This window comes from Danio rerio, chromosome 2 (assembly GCF_049306965.1).
Source record: "Danio rerio strain Tuebingen ecotype United States chromosome 2, GRCz12tu, whole genome shotgun sequence".
NCBI classification, from domain to species: domain Eukaryota; kingdom Metazoa; phylum Chordata; class Actinopteri; order Cypriniformes; family Danionidae; genus Danio; species Danio rerio.
Genome location: NC_133177.1, coordinates 36,323,754 through 36,346,034, shown reverse-complemented (window position 1 = coordinate 36,346,034; position 22,281 = coordinate 36,323,754). Strand labels below are relative to the sequence as shown.

General features: G+C 39.6%; 1 protein-coding gene across 8 annotated transcripts in view; it reads right to left on the bottom strand.

Moving 5' to 3' along the window:
• Positions 1-22,281, bottom strand: part of slc6a9 (solute carrier family 6 member 9) — an 87,266-nt gene that overhangs the window by 49,120 nt on the left and 15,865 nt on the right. For 4 of the 8 annotated variants that reach the window (XR_012387002.1, XR_012387007.1, XM_073916390.1 and 1 more), the window contains exon 1: positions 5,663-5,901. The exons of the other annotated variants lie outside the window; for them this stretch is intronic. Coding sequence is in view for 2 of the 4 variants with exons in the window: in XM_073916390.1 (XP_073772491.1) it covers positions 5,663-5,704 (42 nt within the window). In the remaining 2 variants the exon portion in view is untranslated. Of the gene's footprint in view, positions 1-5,662; positions 5,902-22,281 lie in introns of those variants that run through there. 8 annotated transcript variants of the gene reach the window in all.

The following is a 22,281-nucleotide window of genomic DNA, read 5'->3' as shown; positions in this document are numbered from 1 at the left end:
AGAGAGAGAGAGAGAGAGAGAGAGAGAGAGAGAGAGAGAGAGAGCAGCTGGAAGCCCAGGAGCACAGTGAGTGTGAGACAGGAGAGACGGCTGCCTCCAAGCACACATATGCTTCTGAGCTGCTCTTTTACCCTCTCTATCTCTCTTGCGTTCTCTCTCTCTCTTAAGCTTTTAAATGACAAAAAAGCAATTAACAATAATATTTATTTTAAATAATAATTACTATTATTTAATTCTCTGAGTAAAAAAGAAATGTTGGGACACTACGCATGAGAACTGTATAAAACATAAGATGCTTTTCTGATCAACCTAAAATTATCAAACATGACCTCCAGAACTCATGAGCTTTATTGTTTCTTAATTCTATAGTAAAAATTGGGTATTAATATATTAAGTAATTTTTATGCACTTTAAACACTGCTATGTTTACTTTATGAGTATAAAAATGACTAAAAAAGGCTCTATTTAAGAATCGCAGTCTAACCCACAAATACCAATTATTGTAAATTTAAATCTTCATATCTTTCCATCATTTTTCAAAACAACTACCTATTTTACTTAATTTTCAGCAAAAAAAATGCCTAAGCCTTTATATAAAAAGTAATTTAGCATAATCCTTATGATTTAGTTTGCAATTGAACAATAAATGAATACAAGTCAGAATATGTTGTTTGCTTTTTACATAAATTAATCTGGGTCACAGTTTATTTTGAGGTACAATTCTTGCTATAAACCAAATATAACTATGACTTTTGCTTCAATAAACTCCTAATTTGCTGCCTATTTATAGTTATTAAAGTATTAGATGGGTTTAGGTCAGGGGTAGGGTTGGGTATAGGACTACGGATGTCAAATAAGGTCAGATTAAGTACTTTATAAGTGCTAAATAGACACTATCTTATGGTAATATGCCAAAAATTAATAGTGAGAATTGTTTCGTTAAACTAAAGTGTTACCTAAATCTGTTATGCTAAAATACAGTGGAATACCATGCAGTCCATAGTTTGGCATTTTCACAAAGGTTATTTAAACCATTAAAGTAGGCACTTAAAATGCTTTCCACAGTTACTTTTGTAAATTAAATTAAATTTAAACACCAAAATAGGATTTATAGGAACTGTACCAGCAATTCAGCAAAGTCACAAATCCAACCAAACACATGTGTCAGTAAATCAGTACAAAAAAAAAAAAATTTCAACATTAGGTGTATTACATAAACTTTACTGCATGCGTGCTCACACAAGCTGTCACACCTGTGAATGACACACCTACACGTGCACGTGCAGTAGTTTTACAGCTACTGTACACTGTTAAAACAACACTCACAACTTAACTCTTAACTCACTCTCCATGCATTAAAGTGTGATTATTTGTTTTCCTTTGAGTCTCTATGAACTCAATATCTACAGCAACCGAGCAGCATAAATGGTCAAGTGTTGCAATCAAAACAAACTTCATCATCATAGTTCACTGTGAAGTTCTGACCCAGTAGTGAGTGCAATGAAACTCATATTATCTCAATTATTATCAGGCACACTCAAACAGATATCATTAGACATTACTATAATATTCTGCAGAATTAGCCACATCATCACACAGACAATGTAAGAGATCCTTAGAGCCTGAGCTTTCCAATAAGACAGAAGTGAATCTGCAGTATTAATCGGCGGAAATGATATTGCTGCAAGTGGAGAATTCTGCATATTATAAAAGATTATTTGATTTTGAACAAGACTAATAACAAACATTAGTGATGAATTTTGCACTTTAAATAAAAAAATATGTACATAAAATGTGCAAACTCAAAAATGCTGAATATTATTAATGAATTAAACTGAAACATCGCTAAGATAAATGAAAGTTGCACTGGACAAAATGCAATTAACACAGTCATGTTATCTTGTGTTCTGCCGTCTGAACTTTGGTAATACAATCGTGTGGGACAGTTCTAGGACATAATTATACTGAATAATCTTGATGGCACGGCCATTTCAGAATGATTAAAACCACATTTGAAATGTTTCATGATGAAATTGATCCATTGGTAAGTCCAGCTCCAGTTCTCCAATAACATTAGCTATGTTTCCATCCAAAGATGCAGATGAATATGTGCAAAACTGGAATTGCATGAAAGACGTGTGAATGAAGCAACGTTTTCATCCAATAAGTCAAGGAGAACAAAATCATCACTTCCTGATTATCTGGCACCAAATGTCAAGAGAAAAAACAGAATTTACTGCGGTAGGAGAATCTACGTGAATCTTTTCCTTATTTAATAAGGTACTTTCACCTCAGAAGACATTGCCGACATGCATTGAAAGCGTGGTGGCGTTTGATGGCGTGAGATATAGAGTGCAGACACTTTTGACAGTTCTGGAGATGATTTATAATATAATAACACTAATACTGAAATGGTTAAGGTGTTTAAGAATGACCAAAACAACATTTCTGATGTTTTACTATGTGTTCAGCCTGGTGGTTTGTCCATTCACACACATTTTGATCATAAAATGACCTCTTATAACAAAATCACATGACTATTTTAATGTGCATAAAGGAATTTGTTCCGTAAAAGTGTTTCCATTATAGATTATGCACATTTTTTCTTATTGAATAAAAAGGTTATCCTACTCAGTTATGCACATACGTTTTTTTATGCGCATTTTCAAAATTGATGCGCATCTTGGCATTTCCATCTATTCTTTATTCACATATCTAAAATGTGCATAAAAATAGAAAAGAAAATATATAGAGATAAAGTCTCTACTGTTTATAGAGACTTTATTTATTTATTTATATTTTATGTCTCTATTTATTTATCTTTTAATAATGTGCAGAAAGTGCTTTGTATTTTCTATTTTCTGAATATTTCAATAATAGTTTATGCAAGTGTCTTTTTATTAGATCAAAACTTTTTTTCCAGAACACATCTTAGAATTTCCACCCAGCATTTTTTGAACAAAATTCTGAATTTTCATACAAATAAGTGGATGGACACATCATCGCTAATGTGAATGCACTACGGTACTAATTTACGCACATTTTAAAGCCTAAATGTATTCATATGTGACTTAGTACACATGAGGGGTTTGGAGGCTGGAGGCTCTGGCAGATGCACCTGCTCCTTTCTGTGTGTATGCGTGTGTATGTGTGTGTATGAAATCAGTGCGCTCTACAGCTGGACACCTGAGTCTGTGATGTCTCTCAGGCTTCTGGCACAATAAATCAGCACACCTCATCAAATCCCAATTGCAGTGCGTCAATAAAACAAACAGTGTCTTTACAAGGGTCAAATATATGAGGAATCACATTTCCTGTGAGACCAAATGATTAAATGCACTATGGAAGCATACTTAAACTTGCAAGACTTCCTTCCAAGTAACATGAAGTGATTTTTTAAAAAGGTACTACAGACCACAAAGAAGAAATATCTCTTAAAAAGTTTCTACCATTTTTATCTGTCACTTAAAAATCCAAAAAGGTACAGAAATAATCGATTAACTAAAATATAATCTCATATAGTCCCAAATAGTGTCAAATCAAACATTGAGACAGCAGTGTGCTGGTGAATTGCACAACTTGTTAGTTACAACTCTGTTACAACTATAACCCTATGATCGGATGCTTTCTGAACTTCTGTTTTTTGGCTGCTGTCATTTTTGAAGTGTGTGTTTTCATTTTAGAGGGAAGTATAGGGCAATAATTGACACATTCATCTCAGTTTCTGTCTATGAAGACGGCCCACATAAACAGGACATATACAAGCTGAATGCGCAAAGAAAATGAGTCCTTGCAGTGACGCTGCGCAAGTGTTGATCTCATCTATCTGCACTTATTCACAGTTCAAAATGGTTTAACCGATGCAAGTACATGGCTGTGCGTGAAGCAAAGCACACATATAAAAAAAAAGTGAAGCTAGGGTCAGCACAGTTGTTACATAATCGATTGCCAATGATAGGATAACATGCTTTATGACATCACAAGCATAATGATTTTGTGTTTATCAAAGCTGTATTTTTAAATTACATAAAGGTTGAATTTATAAAAATTATTTCAAAGTAAAAATAAAACAAGCACACATGGTCACACTTGTTTTTCCTTTCAAGAAGATTATTTTGTTAACCTCATTGGCAGATTGTTTTCCTTTTTAAAGCAAAAACTCACTTAATTTTGACATTTCATTTCTTAAAACAAGGCAATATGTTTTGCTTGTCTAGATAATGCTTATTGATTTAGGAATTTTTAGATATTTGGATTAGAAACAAGATAAAAAAAATCTAAGTAAGAAAAGCACTTTTTGCAGTGCAAGTACAAAATAAGTGAATGAAGAGTTGTGGTCAACTTGATAATGTCAGGTAAACAGTGCTCCGGTTTCATAGCACATGTATAACCCATATAAGATAAGACTTCACAACATAACTCACATAAGACTGTTGATCAAAAACACAACCACCCCAAAATATGTATCCTCCTGGTAGGGAAATGAATATGAGGGCAAAAAGATTTTAAAAAAATTGTTTGGGTTATGGTCACCAGTAGTTAAAAATTGCAAACAAAGTCACGTTAAGACTAAAGGCAAGACCAAAATAATGCATTGCAACTGGCCAGGTCATAATAGCCCAATAAATGCTTCCCGAGACTAATTAAACAATAAAAAAGAATTTGCTAATTAAAAAGTGTTCACGTATATAACTTCCTGACAGTGCAAACTGAGACGGCGCATCTCCCAGAACTTGAGATACATGATAGAAACAGATTTAATTAAGCCCATAAGTATGCCAACATTCATATCAAGATTGAACAAGGTGACAATGATAAATGAATTTCGCATTACTCCAAACTCAACACCCACCAAACACAAAGTCTGCTAATTAAAGAAAATAAAACGCTTTATAACCTACTGCAAGTAACATTATTTTGTAGTGTCAGTTTTATGTAGTCACTAGACTGTTACTTTATCCTAATTTGCACGCTCCCACCGAACGGCCGAATGGAAACAGAGGCAAAGGAAAGGATGCAACCAAAATTGGCGCTGCGACATAAATCTCTGAGGCACAAAATGCCTTATCGGATATCTATATGTTTTATTTCCAACAAATCTTCCCCTGTGATTGTTTATGTGACAAGTGCCTTAGTGACTTAAAAAAAAGAGGTGAAGGAAGACAGAAAAAGGAGGAGAAATATGGGCCAGCCCTCCTTTCAGCCTGGACACTTTCCTCCTTCCTTCTGTCCCTCAAACACTGCTCTCCTGCCCACTTCCTTGGAAACTTTATCACATACCCTTCCACCAGCGTCGCCAGAACTTCCCACTGCAATTTGTTATAAAAACTTTTCAGTTGGCCCACACGTGGTCTGGTTTTTAAAGAGCTGCAGCCCCTTTCTCACGTGGTCTGTGGGCTATTGAGTCGTCACAGGCCCCCTGAATGATGGCCGAAAAATAAGGCAAAGCAGACAATGCTTGGTCTTGATTAATTCAGTTCTTTCAGGACCCTGCACCGTCGTCCGGGCAGCTTCGTACAATTGCCGCTTTGATGCGTTGGGTAACGTGCTCGGCCAAGAGAAGCAACATTTTCAAATTTCCCTCCCATGTATGGAAAAGCAACACGCTGCCTGTTGCACTGATATGAGCAAAACAAAACACACACAAACAAGAACAACTGACCTGATCAGCCATAACCGCAGCGGTGGTGTTGGACTCCGACATGATTCGATAGTGCCCGGTAGTTCTCTCGTCTCAACTCTCGAGTTCTTCATTCACACCTCTCCGTTCGCTTCCGCAGAGAGAGGGGGAAAAAAGAACAGCCTCCTTTCGGCCAGTCTTGATTAATGCCTGAATTATTTTCACCTCATTTCATCTGATGGAGTTCTGCTTCCTCTCCGCCTCTTTCAATCATTCGGCATGGAAGGTCCCCCTCCACCGCTGCCACTTTCTCTCTCTCTTTCACTCGCTCTCTCTCTCTCTCTCTTGCCCTCCCTTTCTGTTTCTCTCTCTCTCCCCCTCATCCTTACCTCCTCTGCTGTACTGTGAGTTAGGGAAACTGCCCCCCTCCTCTTCTGTATCCCCCATTCTACAAAACAGACAGAGGAGATCCACAGCCTTTGCCTCTACCTCCACAATGAATGGAGTCGTTGTCATTCCAGCACTTTGGCTGCATACTGAGTGCTAGGAGCTGCTAGCTTAGCTGCCTGGAGTCACAGGCGCTGCCAAGCTTTTCAGCGGCCGGTCCGCACGATAAAAGACAAAAGTAAGGAGAGGTCCACTTCCATGGGGCGCGCTACTCTCGCTGTCTCTGCATTTCTTCCACTTGTTCTTGAGGCAGCTGCACCCAGACCACCAACGCTTCCATTCAGCGACACTTGACTCTCAAATCCTCATCCCTTGACATTGCCAATTCTCCTGTAAGGTCCTGCAAGAGGACACAGGAGGGATATACCCTTCCCTATCGTCTGTCGGTCAGGCCGTGGCCTTGTAATTCATCGGCTCGCTGTAGGTTACAAGACTTCCTCAGCAATAAACAGGCAAAAATCAATAGCAGGGACATTAACAATGTGACAAGCTGCATTAAAATTCACACAGGGGGAAACAGTGTCCCAAAGACAAAGAAAGCTCTCTGTGCCAGTTCTTGGCTTTAACCTCAACTGAGCATCCTGTTATTGGTGTTAAAAGTTGACAGACTTCTGGCATTCTGCCTAATGAGCATTTGAAAGAGGTGTACAATGATGGCGATGCATTTGATGAACAGACTCCGAGACATATGATTACTGCATAGTACAAAATAAAAGCATTTACTTTCCAACTTGTCTATCCATCAAGCTGTCTTTTCAGTTTCGTATACACAATCCATATACAGCAGGCTAAAATTAACATTTAAAGTCTTTTGGTCACAATAAAAACATTCAAATCTAACTGCATCAGAAACATCTGAAAATAAAGTATGCAAGAGATTTCACCAGATATTCTTGTACTTTACTCTGCTATTCGTTTAATTAATATTAAGAAAAATAATCAAGTCATTAACATGATCCATAATTGCAAATCTATCTATCTATCTATCTATCTATCTATCTATCTATCTATCTATCTATCTATCTATCTATCTATCTATCTATCTATCTATCTATCTATCTATCTATCTATCTATCTATCTATCTATCTATCTATCTATCTATCTATCTGTCTGTCTTTCTGTCTGTATTTTATTACCATAACCTTGTGTACTGGCTATAAGGGACTTCTAACCTGATTTACTTCTGCTGTCGTCATTTTTACATTTTTCTCAGGTGCTTTGGTACATTTCTAAGATCAGAATTGAAATTTTCTAAAACAGTAAGTACACTTCTCAAAACAACACATACAAATAGGTGAACACCATTGATTACCTGCAAAAGCCAGCCTCTTGCTCAAAATCCTTAGTTCATCTCTCAAAACTGAATTTCTTTGTCAATGAACGTGTCAGTAGTAGTACCATCAGAATTAAAAGTCCTTGTGTCATTGTGTATGGGTAAGACAGTTAAATTACTTAGTCATTTTGTCAATATAACAACGTATTCTGTAGGGGTGTTCTGATGTAAACTATGGCTTATTTTAAGGCTTTGTACTGTAATTTGTTTACAGATCATGTCATTGTGATACAGAAATGAAAATACAGAACTGCATAAAACAAAGAAAAAACAAAATAAAAGTAGAAATGTGAACATAAGAATCTTCTCTGAGATGCACCCTCGTTAGAAAAAGTCAAGATTCAACTGGGAGAAATTTACCAATTGTAGGGTTAGGCTTAGTCTGATGTAAACGTATAGAAAATGCATTATGACAAAATATTATGACAACTTGTTCAGCCATTTTGCATGTGAAGACTTATGCCATAATCAAATGATTAAATGTAATGCAGGGTCAGACTGTTCAACAGAGACCAAAATAATATTTTGACCAACATGACATTTGATAATGTAGGAAACAGCTGAGAATTGCACATTCATTTACATGGATGTACGTAAGCATTTGCAACTTGTTCAGAGAAATGAGAAACAGCTTTTTTGATGTGCACGAGTGACACGATGTGTGTAGATTAAACACGTAGTTTTGAGAATTTGAATGCTCTGAGAAATGTACTAAAGTGACTTAGAAAAACTGAAAGTAACTTTGGATAAAAGCATCTGCCAAAAGATTAAACGCAATGTAAATGACCCAGAATTTAAAAAAAAGAAGAAGAAGAAGAAAAAAAGAAATGTAAAAATACTGCAAAATTACAAACATCGTCCAGCCACCTCAAAATACCATTTTATGTCAAACTATATTAAAAAAAAGAAAAGAATTAACAAAAAGGAAAGCTGAGCTTTAACTACATCTGCCCTGTTTGACCTTTGGGCACAGATAGCATCGCATAAAGATGAGCATCTCTTTACACTTAACTACACAAACCTCTTACACAACATAATCATAGTGCAAAAACGTCAGAGCTATGACCTAGCGCTTAACATACATGCTTTAGACTGTTTTTTTTAGTCTGTCTTCTCTACATAAAACAGCAACAAGTCTAGTTTCCAAAACACATTCATGATACTGACCTGATGTCAAATTAGGTCAGAAATCAACAGCTAATCTGACAGTATCCTCTCAAACAAAGTCTGATGCTCATTTTCTGTATTCTAATTCAAGGTTGAAACTTTTGTTTATGTATTTGTGACATCTAGCCTTTCAGACAAACACAAACACACACATATACACGCACATAGCTCCGGGCAGCTCCTTGTGTCTGAGCCACGAGCCCGGCTGTAAGGGAATCTGACACAGGCGGTCATTAGAGACTCCTCAGGGGCCTCAGCCAACCCCTATTAGTCAAGCAGCAGCACAGAGCCTCGCCTCCCATCACAAAAACTCTCGCTTCTAATGAGGATATGTACACTCCGCTATTGCGCTGCCCCATATCAATAGCATAATAGCGAGTGATGAGAACAAGAGAAGGGCTGTTGTATTCAGATAGAATCAACACATCAAACAAAACTCATTAGATGGATACTAAACAAGCGTGCGCCCTCGGGAGTGGGAAAATAAGATCTCCTAATTAGATACATAGCACTGATTAAAGCAATTAGATTTCATAATTAACACTTCAGTCCCCACCAAGCTAATCACAATAGCATTACTATTAGGGCTGCAGAATATATAAAAAATGGCAGTTATTGCGATAATAGTATGCAATATCCATATCACTTATCCATATCAAGTGCTAAAAATTTTAAAGTTCACTTTGTGTGTAACGCATTTGTGTTTATGAAATTCTGACCAATCAAATGGGGCCTTTATTATCTTCATTCCCACCTATTCAGTAGGTGCTGTTAGCTAAATCTAAAGCAGAAAATAAATACTAATGAAGAGACAATAAAAATTCAGTCATTTTGTCATCTTAGAATTATAAGGTTCTATCTGACAATTTTTTTGTAAATAATGAGTTATTGACATTCTTATTAAATGACAACGTATTTACATTATGGGACGTTTTTTAAAAGTTGTTAACATTTTAAGGCTTTCTATTAAAAAAAAAATACACAGATACTGTTTGCTATGGAATGCAAGAACTTTGAAACTCAATATCTTAAAATTATTCAGAACGCAGATAGAACTTTATAATTCCAAGGTGATGATTTGTGGTTTTTTAAAGTCTTAATATTTGCACCTTGACAGTTTTTCAGATCTAGAATTAGTTCAGAAAAATAACTGTTACCAGTTTATTTTAGTTTGATAATTACAATTATCATGCAGCTCTAATTTAGATTTTAAAACTGTGTGTAGGTATAGTGTGTTCACAGTCATATTTAAGTGATAAAAACACAATAAGCTACAATAAGATCCAAATCCCTCCCTTTTTGAGGCAGACCGCAATGTGACATAAAAGTGCAGTTTCCCCGCCCACCAAATTGATTGACAGCTGCGTATTAACGTGTTTCTGTAGTAACACATATATTATATCAACAGGACAGGGTGTACGCAAAGCAACTGGGATTAAAATATTTGTTCAGCTCTCTGTGATCATCAGTCATCATCAAATGTGATCAAGAACGAGTTTTAAAAGTTTAAAACGTTTTTAAAACAGTGCATGTTTATGATGAATTACATCGATTTTACCTTCTTTACCACCGCAGCTGCATGCCAATACAATTGTAAAAGAAGACGCTTTAATCCTGTTTTAATAATTTGATTACTGATGTCCATGTAACTGTAGTTCCCCTTCATAAGGGAAGTTCTGCGTATGTCTGTATAAACAGACTTTGGGAGTGCTTTAGACGACCAATCACTTCTGAAGATATGAGAACGGGGCAATGAAATGCAAACTGAATTGGCGGAGCTTAGCTCCACAGCTGAAACTGATAAGCCAATTAGGGCTATATCAGTTGGCTGTTGGAGTCAGCTCATCAGAATTGTTGCTTCAGACCCGATCTGAGACTGAAGAACCCTTCTGCTGAGCTGACTTCCAACATTGAAGAAAGCCTTACCTTTACCAGTGTGGGAGAAGATGTATTAACGGCGGTCGAGCTGGGTTTCCCGTCCCCTTGGTGTTTTGCTAATGATCTGAAAGGGCAGTTTTTGAAAGAGCAGAATTCCATAAGAGAGCAAACGGTCGTACAAGCGTGTCTTTTTAAAGATGTCGTTTCGACCGTGCGTTTCTGGCTGCGGCGGTTTTCTCGCTCCGGATGACAGGCACGAGTATTGCGTCACATGCTTGGGGGTCCAACATGTTGATGTGGTGCTCGCGGACAGTTCTTGCCAGCATATTGATGCTCTTTTGTTAGGGCAAGTAACCCCTGCTGCTCCCCGCCAAGCGGTTAGCACTCAGGCTTGCATGAGGGTTACAGTGGGGGCTAATCCGTTGAGTTCGAGCCCGCGGACTCCTCGCTACTCATCAGGGCGCTCTGTTCCTGCTTCGAGTGTGAGCGCTGGTCCATCCTCCGGGCTGGCCGCACTTTCATCAGATGACCCTGGGGACATGATGTCCATCGAAGCATCGGAGGGCGGGTTGACATGCTCCGATGAAGATCCAAACCCCCTGCCATCCTTTGGGGTTGTCAGCGAGAATTCGGACCTAGAGTCGGACATGTTAGCTGTGTTATCCCGTGCTGCTTCGGCCGTGGGACTGGAGATGGCTTGTCCCCCAGAACCGTGGCCGAACTGCTTAGATGGATGTTAGGTGGGAGTGAAGAAGAAGACAAAGCCTTCCAGACCCCGTCTCCTTCTTCCCAGAGGTACACAAAGAGCTCACGCAGGCTTGGAGGTGATCAAGGGAGAGGCAGCTCGCTGCAGAGCAGATTTGAGCAGAGCTGAGCTCCAGCGAGGGGGAGCATGAGCTCTCGTTCTGCCTCCTGTAAGCTGTTTTAATGCGTACACCAACCCCACCCCTAACCCTACCCCCAGTGACATCACTCGTAGAAGAAGTGCAAAAAAGGTGGAGCTCAAGCTCAAGCTCCCCCTCGCTGGAGCTCAGCTCGCCCAAATGGCTCTGCAGCGAGCACCACTTGGATCAAGGTGATGGGGGAAGTCATCTACCAGTGGGCTCGGAAAACTGCCCCTTCCACTGCGGGCGCTCCTCGCCGAGGGCGTCCACCCGCGGCTTCAAGATCCACTCAACTACCGCTGCCCGCTCCACCGGCCAAGCGAAAACGCTAAGCCTCCCACGGGGCTGCGACGCCCCCACCCCAGGGCGCCACTAAGTCCGGTAAATGGTTCGCAAAGCGTCCCTGAGACGGGCCATCCAGAGAAGAGGGGACTTGCTCTTTCATCGGTGGCGGGCGGAGGATCATCAGATCAGTCTATAACAATGACTTTAAATCCATCGCTGCCGGTTTCCGGGCTGGCAGCAACCAAACTTTCAATAAAAGAGCAGTTTCCTTTCTCTCTGAATGCGTAAACTCGACCACTGCCAGTCTGGGATGCTCCGCCTTCCAGCTCGCAGCGCCGGGACTCTTCGCATCAGGCCCTCAGAGTGCAGCAAAACGGACTCCTTTCTCTCACTCCGGCCTCATCATGGGATCCAGGGAGGAAGGTAAGAGAGATTGTCTTATTTTCAGCTCTTCCTCAGGACACACCGCTTCCCAGGATGAGCCCTCCCATCCCGAGCTGCCCCTCCACTGGCACGTCAACGATCGCTCCGATGGTGCCATAAGCGCACTCTGTCAGCTTGGTTAGCGCTGACCAGCACGTTGCGGTGGCTCATACGGAAGGTCGGAACTGGCTATGTGATACAGTTCGCTATTCGCCCTCCCAAGTTCACGGGTGTTCTTTTTATGAGGGTTATCCCCGAGAGCGCCCCTGTCTTGCGAGAGGAGATTGCTTTCAGCCCGTATTTCATCATGCCCAAAAAAAAAAAAAAAAACCAGGGGGTTAAGGTCATTAACTGTCATTAACACAAAATGTCTTTCAGATTGCTCACGCAGAAACGCTTGCTTCAGAGCATCTGTCCACAGGATTGGTTTGCAGCCATAGACCTAAAGGACGCATATTTTCTTGTCTCCATTCTTCTACGCCACCACCCTTTTCTCCGGTTTGCGTTTGAGGGAACAGCATGGCAATACAAAGTCCTCCCCTTCGGGGGCTCTCTGTCTCTGCGGGTCCTCACCAAGCTGGCGGAGGGTGCTCTAGCGCCACTGTGGCTCACGATCTCGATGACTTGCTCATTCTAGCCTCCTCTCACAATCAGTTGATTATACACAGAGACAAAGTGCTTCAGCACCTCGACCAGTTGGGGTTTCAGGTCAACCGAAAGAAGAGCAAACTTTGCCCTGAGCAGAGGATCTTTTATCTTGGGCTGGAGCTGGATTCAGTCGCTACGGTTGCGCGCCTCTCTGAGGCACCAAACTTTGTGCAAAGTCAGGGAGGACAAGGAGCAGGTCTTGTTTGTTGCACCCCTCTGGCCCAACCGGACTTGGGTTTTGGAGCTCACTCTCTTCGCTGCGCCCCCTCCTTGGCGCATTCCCCTAAGGGAGGACCTCCTCTCTCAGGGATGGGACATTATCTGGCAGCCACGCCCAGATCTCTGAAACCTCAACGTATGGTCCATAGACGACACGCGGAAGACTTAGGTGACTTACCGCCCGCGGTAATTAACCCCATCATGTAGGCTAAAGCACCCTCTACGAGGCATGGCTAAGCCCTGAAGTGGAGTCTATTCTCTGAGTGGTGTGCTTCTCGTCGAGAAGACCCCCAAACTTGCCAGATTAGCATTGCGTTATCCTTTCTTCAGGATAAGGCGGTCACCCTTCACACTGAAGGTTTACGTGGCTGCGATCTCCGCTTATCATGACGCGGTGGATGGCAACACATTCAGGAAGCATGATCTAATCATCCGATTCCTCAGAGGCGCGCGGCGGTTAAATCCGTTCCGCCCCCCTCTCATGCCCTCTTGGGATCTTTCTATAGTCCTAGCGGGTCTGCAGAGAGATCAATTCAAGCCACTCGATTCGGTATCTCTTAAAATACTGTCATTAAAGACAGCTTTGCTGATTGCATTGGCGTCATTCAAGAGAGTTGAGTATCTGGAGGCATTTTCGATCAGCAAATCGTGCCTTGAAATAGGGCCCGGTTATTCTCACGTTGTCCTGAGACCCCGGCCTGGCTATGTGCCCAAGGTTCCTACCACCCATTTAGAGATCAGGTGGTGAACCTGCAAGCGCTGCCTTCGAAGGAGGCAGGCTCAACCCACTCACTGCTTTATTCTGTTCGCGCTTTGTGCCTTTACGTGGAACGAATGCCAAATATAAGATTGTGTAAACAGCTCTTTTTTTGTTACTGTGGTCGGCAGAAGAGTAACGCTGTATCAAAACAGAGGTTGGCCCACTGGTTAGTTGATGCCATTGCCCTTGCTTATCAATGCCAGGTTGAGCTGCGCCCTCCTAACGTGAGAGCGCACTCTACAAGAGGTGTCGCTTCCTCCTGGGCGTTAGCACGCGGCGCCTCTCTCACAGATATCTGCAAAGCTGCGGGTTGGGTGACACCCAACACATTCGCGAGGTTCTATAATCTTAGAGTGGAGCCAGTTTCCTCCCGGTTATTGGGTAACCCCAATCGGGGGAATTTAAGTTCCGTGTCACAAACCCTTGCTGCGGCAGACTCCCTAAACCGGAGATGCGTGCGCTTTTTCAGCTCTACTAGAAAGAATTCCTCCGAGGCCCCCCGCATCGACTCAGCAGACGAGTTGAGTGCATGACTCAGTGTGCGGTTGGTACGCCCATTTGGTCTACACGCATATTGAGGATCGGTGCCAGCTATGTGCATCCCCACTTGGTGATGCCATATGCATTATTACCACGGTGTGTTCCCCCTTATTAGGCGGTCCCGTGTCTTCCCCAAACCGATAACCAGCTTATCATTTGTAGCACTCCCCCTCATTAGGGCTAGTCCATATGCCTCTTTACCATCAGGTCTCCCCTTCTGGGTAGCAGGTGGTCGTATTTCTAAAAATCCTTAGTCTATATAAGCTAGGTAAAAGCACACTTACGACCCATGATTAACATTAAACATTTTATACCCATGTAATGGTAATATGTTGGGCCTAGGAGACATTGGAAGTTTGGGCTCTTGGTGATGTCAGTGCGCTCACGCTTGACTTGGCAAACTACACATCAGGAGCGTGACGGGCTTGGTTGCTGTGGCGCTTTCCATTCAGTTTCCCGAAGTCTGTTTTTACAGACACACGTAGAAGTTCCTTTATGAAGGGGAACGTCCTGGTTACGTACGTAACCCACGTTCCCCGAATAGGGAACGAAGAAGTGTGTCTCCACTGCCACAGCACCTGAGTCTCCAACTGAGAGCTGAGCGATCGGCTCTTCAGCAGGCAAAATTCTGATGATATGACTCCAACAGCCAACTGATATAGCTCTATTGGCTCATCAGTTTCAGCTGTGGAGCTAAGCTCCGCCAATTCAATTGGCATTTCATTGGCCCGTTTTCATATCTTCAGAAGTGATTGGTCATCTAAAGCACTCCCAAAGTCTGTTTATACAAACACACGTCTTCGTTCCCTATCCGGAGAACATGGGTTACGTACGTAACCAGGATGTTACTGACTGAATCAGTTGTATTAGATTCAAAAAGTTCTGTAATCAGCACCATAGTGAAAAATGAAACCATTTCAGTGCAGACTAGACCATATCAGCATGGAATCTGTAATGGTATGGTTAAGCAAGCAAAAACATTTGGCCGATAGTGGAAAAGCGGCTTCTGATTGGATTCGAACACCAAAACAGTCATTAAAAACGCAAGTAAAAAAAATAAAATGCAAGTGTATAATTTAACAGTTAAAATAGATTTAGCTAAATTGTCAAAACTCAGGTGAAATAACGTTCAATTATCATTTTGTGCATCCAATACATTGATGCAAAAGTGTATGTATGTATGTAATTCTGACCTATACTTGTTTAAAACATCAAAAAAGTACATTTAATCATACTAAAGGCAGCACAGTGGCTCAGCAGTCAGCACTGTTGCCTCACAGCAAGAAGGTTGCTGGTTCATGTCCCGGCTGGGTCAGTTGGCATTTCTGTGTGGAGTTTGCATGTTTTCCCTGTGTTTGCGTGGGTTTTCTTTGGGTGCTCCGGTTTCCCCCACGGTCTAAAGACATGTGCTATGGATGAGTTGGATTACCTAAATTGTCTGTAATGTATAAGTGTGAATGAGTATGTATGGGTGTCTCCCAATACTGCATTGCAGCTGGAAGGGTATCTGCTGCGTAAAATATATTCTGGAATACATGACGGTTCATTCCACTGTGGCGCCTTCTGAAATAGAGACTAAGCCAAAGTAAAATACTAAAATTGTATTTTATAATAAATCAGGGGTTTCCCCAGTCGATCCTGGAGGGCCGGTGTCCTGAAGAGTTTAGCTCCAACTGTAATCAAACACACCTGAAGCAGCTAATCAAGCTCTTACTAGATATACTAGAAACTTCCGGACAGGTGTGTTGAAGCAAGTTACAGCTAAACTCAGCAGGACTCCGGCCCTCCAGGACTGAGTTTGGACACCCCTGTTATAAATGATTACCAATTTTCTGACAAATGGGTTAAACCTAGTGGTTTGAAAGATCACGGCAAAGTATTACGATTTTAAATAACAAATAATTAGACTAAGTTAGTTATTACTCCTAAAATAAATTTTCAATATCAAATTGAATGATTTAAAAAATAATAAACATTTATGGTAATAAAAACATTTTTAAAAAAAATTAAAAAGGTTTGAAATGAACATGACAATTTGCACATTCCTAGTACAGCAGCTATAATAATTTTGGCACATCCAGTGCCTTGGAGTGAGCTATAATCAAGACAGAATGGGATTTTAAGCTTAGCAACTGTAATTACCAGGTCACCTCTACTTAGAACCTTCACTTACAACCTACAGCCTGTGAGTCAGCAAAACTACTTCTTAAACATTAGGTTACCAACACACCACATTTTGCTAAATTGAAAATTTAAAGGGTAGTTCCTCTGGAATATCCTGGGTCACTTTTATATAATGAAAGTGAAAGCTATCAAGCTCAAAAATAACAAAAACACCACTAGAATACTCAGTATCATGTGTGCTGCTTCATTTAAAGCTATTCAATGCGTTTTGCTTGACCAACATTTTAGTCAATAATTGCAAATAATGTTTTCACAGAACTACTGCGTGATTTTATCTTTTTTATTCACTTTCATTAAATGGAATAGACTTTTTCAATTCAATTCAGAGACCCAAGGGTCATGTGGACCTCACAACAAGGGTTAATTCAGAAGCCTCAACAGTGTAACCTGAAAACAGGAAAGTAACACAAGAGGTTTCCAGATTCACCAGGGAGTTTCAGTGAGTGTGGTTTCCAGCAAGAGTTTTTAAGCAGGTGTTTCCCATTCAGGGCACGTTCGTTCTATTGACAAGCTGAACAAGAGGGCCTCAGTGAGGGCTAAAATACTACTGCTGACTAAAAACGTCACTTTTTCAAACTTAGTGGAGGCTTTGATGAGCCGTCTCCTTCCGGAGCTCTCTTTCCCCCCATTTACAATCTAGAGTGGTATGTCCAACACACAAAAACAACTCTAAGCAAACACACACAAAACAGAGGTCCACGGTTTTAGACAATCAGCTCGCATGATTTTTACCCCCTGCACATGACAGCACACAGGCTGAAAGACTGAATGGCTGAAATACCACTGTGGTAACCGAAGGACTGTTTAGATATACTATGAAACATAATATTTCAGACATTTTCATGGTCTCATTAAAAGTTTAGAATGACTTCAAAGATAGTTCACGTGGCACGAACATTATTTATTCAGTCATGAGAGGGCAAAAAAAATTGTGTAAACTTTCTCCTACATATGCAAGTAAAGCCAGATGTCCCATATTTTTGTCTGCATCAAATTAAAAGTATAAGTGTGAAATGTGTACATACGCATACACTCACCGGCCACTTTATTAGGTACACCTGTCTAACTGTTTGCTAACGCAAATTTCTAATCAGCCAATCACATGGCAGGAACTCAATGCATTTAGGCATGTAGACATAGTACAGCAGAAGACCACACCGGGTGCCACTCCTGTCAGCTAAAAACAGGAACCTGGCTTTGCAAAATGGCTGTGCAGCCGACAAATCATCATTCAACTGCGTGATGCTATCAAGTCAATATAGACCAAATTCTCAGAGGAATATTTCTGCTACTTTGTTGAATCTACGCCACAAAGATTTAAACCAGTTCTGAAGGCAAAAGGGGGTCCAAAGCGGTCCTAGTAAACCAGTTTATTATTGTACCTAATAAAGTGGCCGGTGATTGTATATAGAAAGCATATAAGTAAAATATTTACTTTACTGCTTCAAATAACTTTTGTAAAGTAAAATACCAAAAAAGAGTAAAATAATCATCATTCTTTTGATAATAAAGGAGTTTTTGGATATTTGTTCTATATAAGTGGGTATATAATGGATATATACAGGTGCCTGTCTTTTGTAAATCATGGTAAAATATGCAATAGTCATTATTTTTCACTCATAGGTATTTCATGACATTTTTTTTATAAAAACAAATATGCAATTACTTTAACAACAAGATTTTGTCAATAGTCTTTAGCAACAGTCTTGCTCAACATCAGGTGCTCTTGAATTAAATGCTATCAAATAAATTAAAAACAAGTGCAGAAATATGCTTACGACATTACGTTAGGACATTGTTAACATAATTGCACATAAAGCATGAGTAATTATTTTATTTTATAACTAATAGAATTTTCTCCGGTTGTAGTCACAATTTGGCATAAAAGATGCACCTGTTAACAAAATAAAGTTTATTTTTCATAACAAAATAAATAAATATATAATTAAATAAATAAACAAATAAATAAATAAAAATGGAAAAAGCAATCAAATGTACAAGCGTTTGTTTAGGAAAATCATCTGAATGCAGTGACTTGCATCTTGTGCATTACAATATTGAGAAACATCCTAAAAAGTAGAACTAACGCAAATAGGGAAAAAAGATGATAACCTCAACCTGATTTTTGAGACCTAAAATTAACCCAACACGTTGTTAGAAATGGAAAAAAGCACATATCTGATGCAGGTCTTGAATAAATTTCACTAATGAATTAAAAACATTCACATGTATGTACAATAGCTTCAGACAATTATACCACTAATAACGTAACTATTTTCTTCACCAGTTCCCATTACATCACGCTGAATTCATATTCACGTCTATCATTATAAATCAACTTAATATGCTCTCACAATGGATTACGCTTCAGTGGTGATCACAATGATGCTAAAACGGGTATCAGATCTTTTTTGTACTATAGAAAACCTTTTTCGTACAACAGGAAGTAATGCAGTGAATCTTACTCTTAGCCAACATTGTTAAAGACACTATATAGGGAAGTCGTTGAAAAGTCTGGCATGACTATTGTATGGGGCAACATAGAGACAAATTTATGGACCTTCTTTTGAAAACAACTTCCTGCCCCAATCCTTTGGTGTGTGTCTGAGTTTGTGCGCGTATAAGGCAAAGAGAGAATTTGTGACGTCCACCTGGTCCAAACGGCTTTCGGGACACCGAAGAGCAATTTCTAACGCTTGGATTAACTTGAATCTTCCATGATTATCTACCCCCACTTCCCCCCCAGCCGCCATAATTTGGCTGGAAGGGCCCCAGCTGCTAATTCTTTATAAATAGCGTGTAGCTCAGACCTCCTCCGGGGAGAACGGGGCTCAGAGGAATGGCTTGGGCACAAATCAGGCCGGAAAAAGCACACAACATACACATTTTGACAAACATATGGGACCATCACTGAGGATGAACTTGCGGTACATGTGACTTGGATTCACCTCACGTGGATTTAACAATCAGCCAATTAGAAAAGCAACAACAGGCTATCCAACCATGGTTGAGTTTGAGAAAAAAAGCGAAAAGTTTTGACAATATTTACCCTGAAACCTGAAAGTAATTTGTTAATTTTTGTAAACACAAATCAATATTTTTATGTCCATTCATTAAAAGTTTTTTTTTCTATTAGCAAACATTCATAAAGAGATCAACAACACCAAAAAGTCATATGTTTAAACTGCATGATTCATATTTCATCACAACAACACACGCTCATTGTAAATATGTCTCCTCAGTCTACATCATTGTAAAACTGCACATATGTTGAATTTTCTAGAATTTTTAAAATGAACATTATGTGGCAATGGGATGGCAACAACTTTTGTTCCTTTCACACTAATGACATTTTTAAAAGATTATTATTATTATGCACTAATATTATTGGTATGTGCACAACATCAAATAAATCCCTCAAAAGACTTAGGACCCAATCATACACCCGGCGCAATGTGGCGCAAGGCGCAAAGCAATTGTTGTTTGCTTGTTTCAGCTTAGCGCAAGAGTCGTTTTGACGTTTTGCAGCATGCTGTTTAAATAGCAAATGCATTTGCGATCATATGTGCACCCATAGGCATTCTACCCTAAAAAGGAAGGCTTCCTGATGCGCATTGTTGGCACGTTGCTATTTTAAGAAACTATAAAAGGTTTTTCAATAGACCAAAACAAAGCCGGTCTAAAGTCCAGCGCAGAGCGCATTAGTTGTGCGCCTCGCTTACACACCGCTTAATAAACACAAGATGTAAAGCAATATGCAAATATCTTTACAAATGAAAAATAATTAAAATATTAAACACACATATATATATATATATATATATATATATATATATATATAGGATATAAATATAAAGGATTAAAATATTACAAAACATATTATTTTTTAGCCTACATAAATTTAAAAAACACTGCCTTTATGCCTTCTTCATCTCGGGAGGCTTTTTCAGTACATTCATAACAATTTGCTTTTGTATACGGTTATCATTATTAGCAGTATTATTTATTATATCCATATATATGTTTGTTTTATTTAAAACAAGCTTAGATTTGCCCACCTGTCAGGTTTCAGACCATATGGGGAACAGCATGTGTTTTAGGATATAACTCAGGTTTTTGAGCACACTTCGTTATTATTGTTCCTTTATTCGTTTGCTGGAAATTAAAACTGAATTTAGAAATAGTTTTGAAACAAATCTTTGCGCTTAACAAACAAAATTAATTATTTATAGGCTAACAGATGTCTGTGCGTACAAGGTTTCCCTATCCACGAGAGCGAAAGTGAATGTAGATTATGGAGATGCCTAATCTCTTTCTCTCGCTGTAGATGCTCTGTTTAACTGTTTTCTTGCTAGTGAAATGCAAAACAAAAGCAGACGTTCCAGCACATGATGAACATTTTCAAAGCAGAATATCTTAAAGAATCTAGGGAAAACAACTTAGACATGTTGTGAATAAGCAGAAACAAAAATGTTAACGTTTCTTAAATATCTGCAAACAAATTATGGTATTTTATTGCTTTAGAAGAATCAAAAACTTACATGTAGACTTTATCTATTTATCTCCATATCTTTTTATCAGCTTGTAATGTAGCTGGTGCAATGTATTTTATGCTTCACAAAGCACACATTTCCATTGCTTTATATATATATTTTTCTATATAATTCGTATCAGTTTTGGTTGAACAGACTTTAATGGAGGGACAGAAATGTCATGGATTTTATTTAAAAGTATCTTTATTTATATTCCAACGATGCACATAAGTCTAATTGGTTTGGAATGAGATGATTGTGAATAAATAGTGACCAAATTTTAATATTGGGGTTTATCTAATCTTTTCATTCCATTAGCCCTCAAAGGGCCATCTATGTTTTGAAAAAGAGAGGAGGCCAGAGACCCTGGAAATCAGAGTTTACAAGCTGTCGGTGGGGTGGAGGCCTTTTCTCTCACTCACAAAGAGAACTAGTTTGAAAAGAACCAGAGGAGGCTCTCTGACATTCGAGTGGGACTTTCTGTCAAGGGTACATGATAGGCATGCAGTGAGCACCGTGTACTCGCACACAGAGTTCACGTTATAAGGTTTAACATGTAATTTTCATCATATGCTATTTCATACAGCACAAAAAGTGATTGGTATTGTGGTTTCTAAGCATTTAGGTCAAGTTCGCAGGTCAAAGCCATAAAAAAATTGTATTCATTTTGAATTTGGAAAACTACAAAAACTCAGATTCAAGTTAGAAAGTGTGTTTGCTCCGGATTTCCTGGCACTTAATTTATCGCTTGAACTGCTCAACACAAAAGTGTGGGTTTTGTTAATGTGATCTTTCAACATGGAGAGCTTCAAAATGATAAATATTAGGTCAAGGGGCTGTTTCTGTGGAGAAACCCTGAGAACAGCGGACCCCCCCTCATCCCATGCCTTTTTCTCCCATTCACAACACCACGGGGGGAGCAGGTCGGGTTCAAGCGCAACAAATTACCTAAATATGGGCTGAAAAGGCTTTGAGGGACTTCAATTCAACCGTTAAAAATAATATTAATAAAAGAAGATTTAGGAAGCCAGGTGGGTGAAACACAATGCTAAACTGTAGTCCATAATTTCAGCTAGCGAGGAGAAAAAGTGCCTCTTTCTTGGTCAGTATTTGTGTTTAGCCTGGGCAGAATAGGGGTACCTCCGTATATAAAGGCGAGAGGAAGAAACACAGAAAAACGAAATTTTCAGCCTGAGTGGTTACTTCAAATGAAATCTAAAGGCTGAGGCTCAATGGGCCCTTTTAGCGGAGGGGAGTGTTTTTAAAGGAATCGCAGCAGTGGACGTGTTTGGCATTTGGTGGCCCTTGTCTTCCAATTGTGTGTACTCCACGGTGGCTGCCTTCTCTGTGTGCTTGCTAC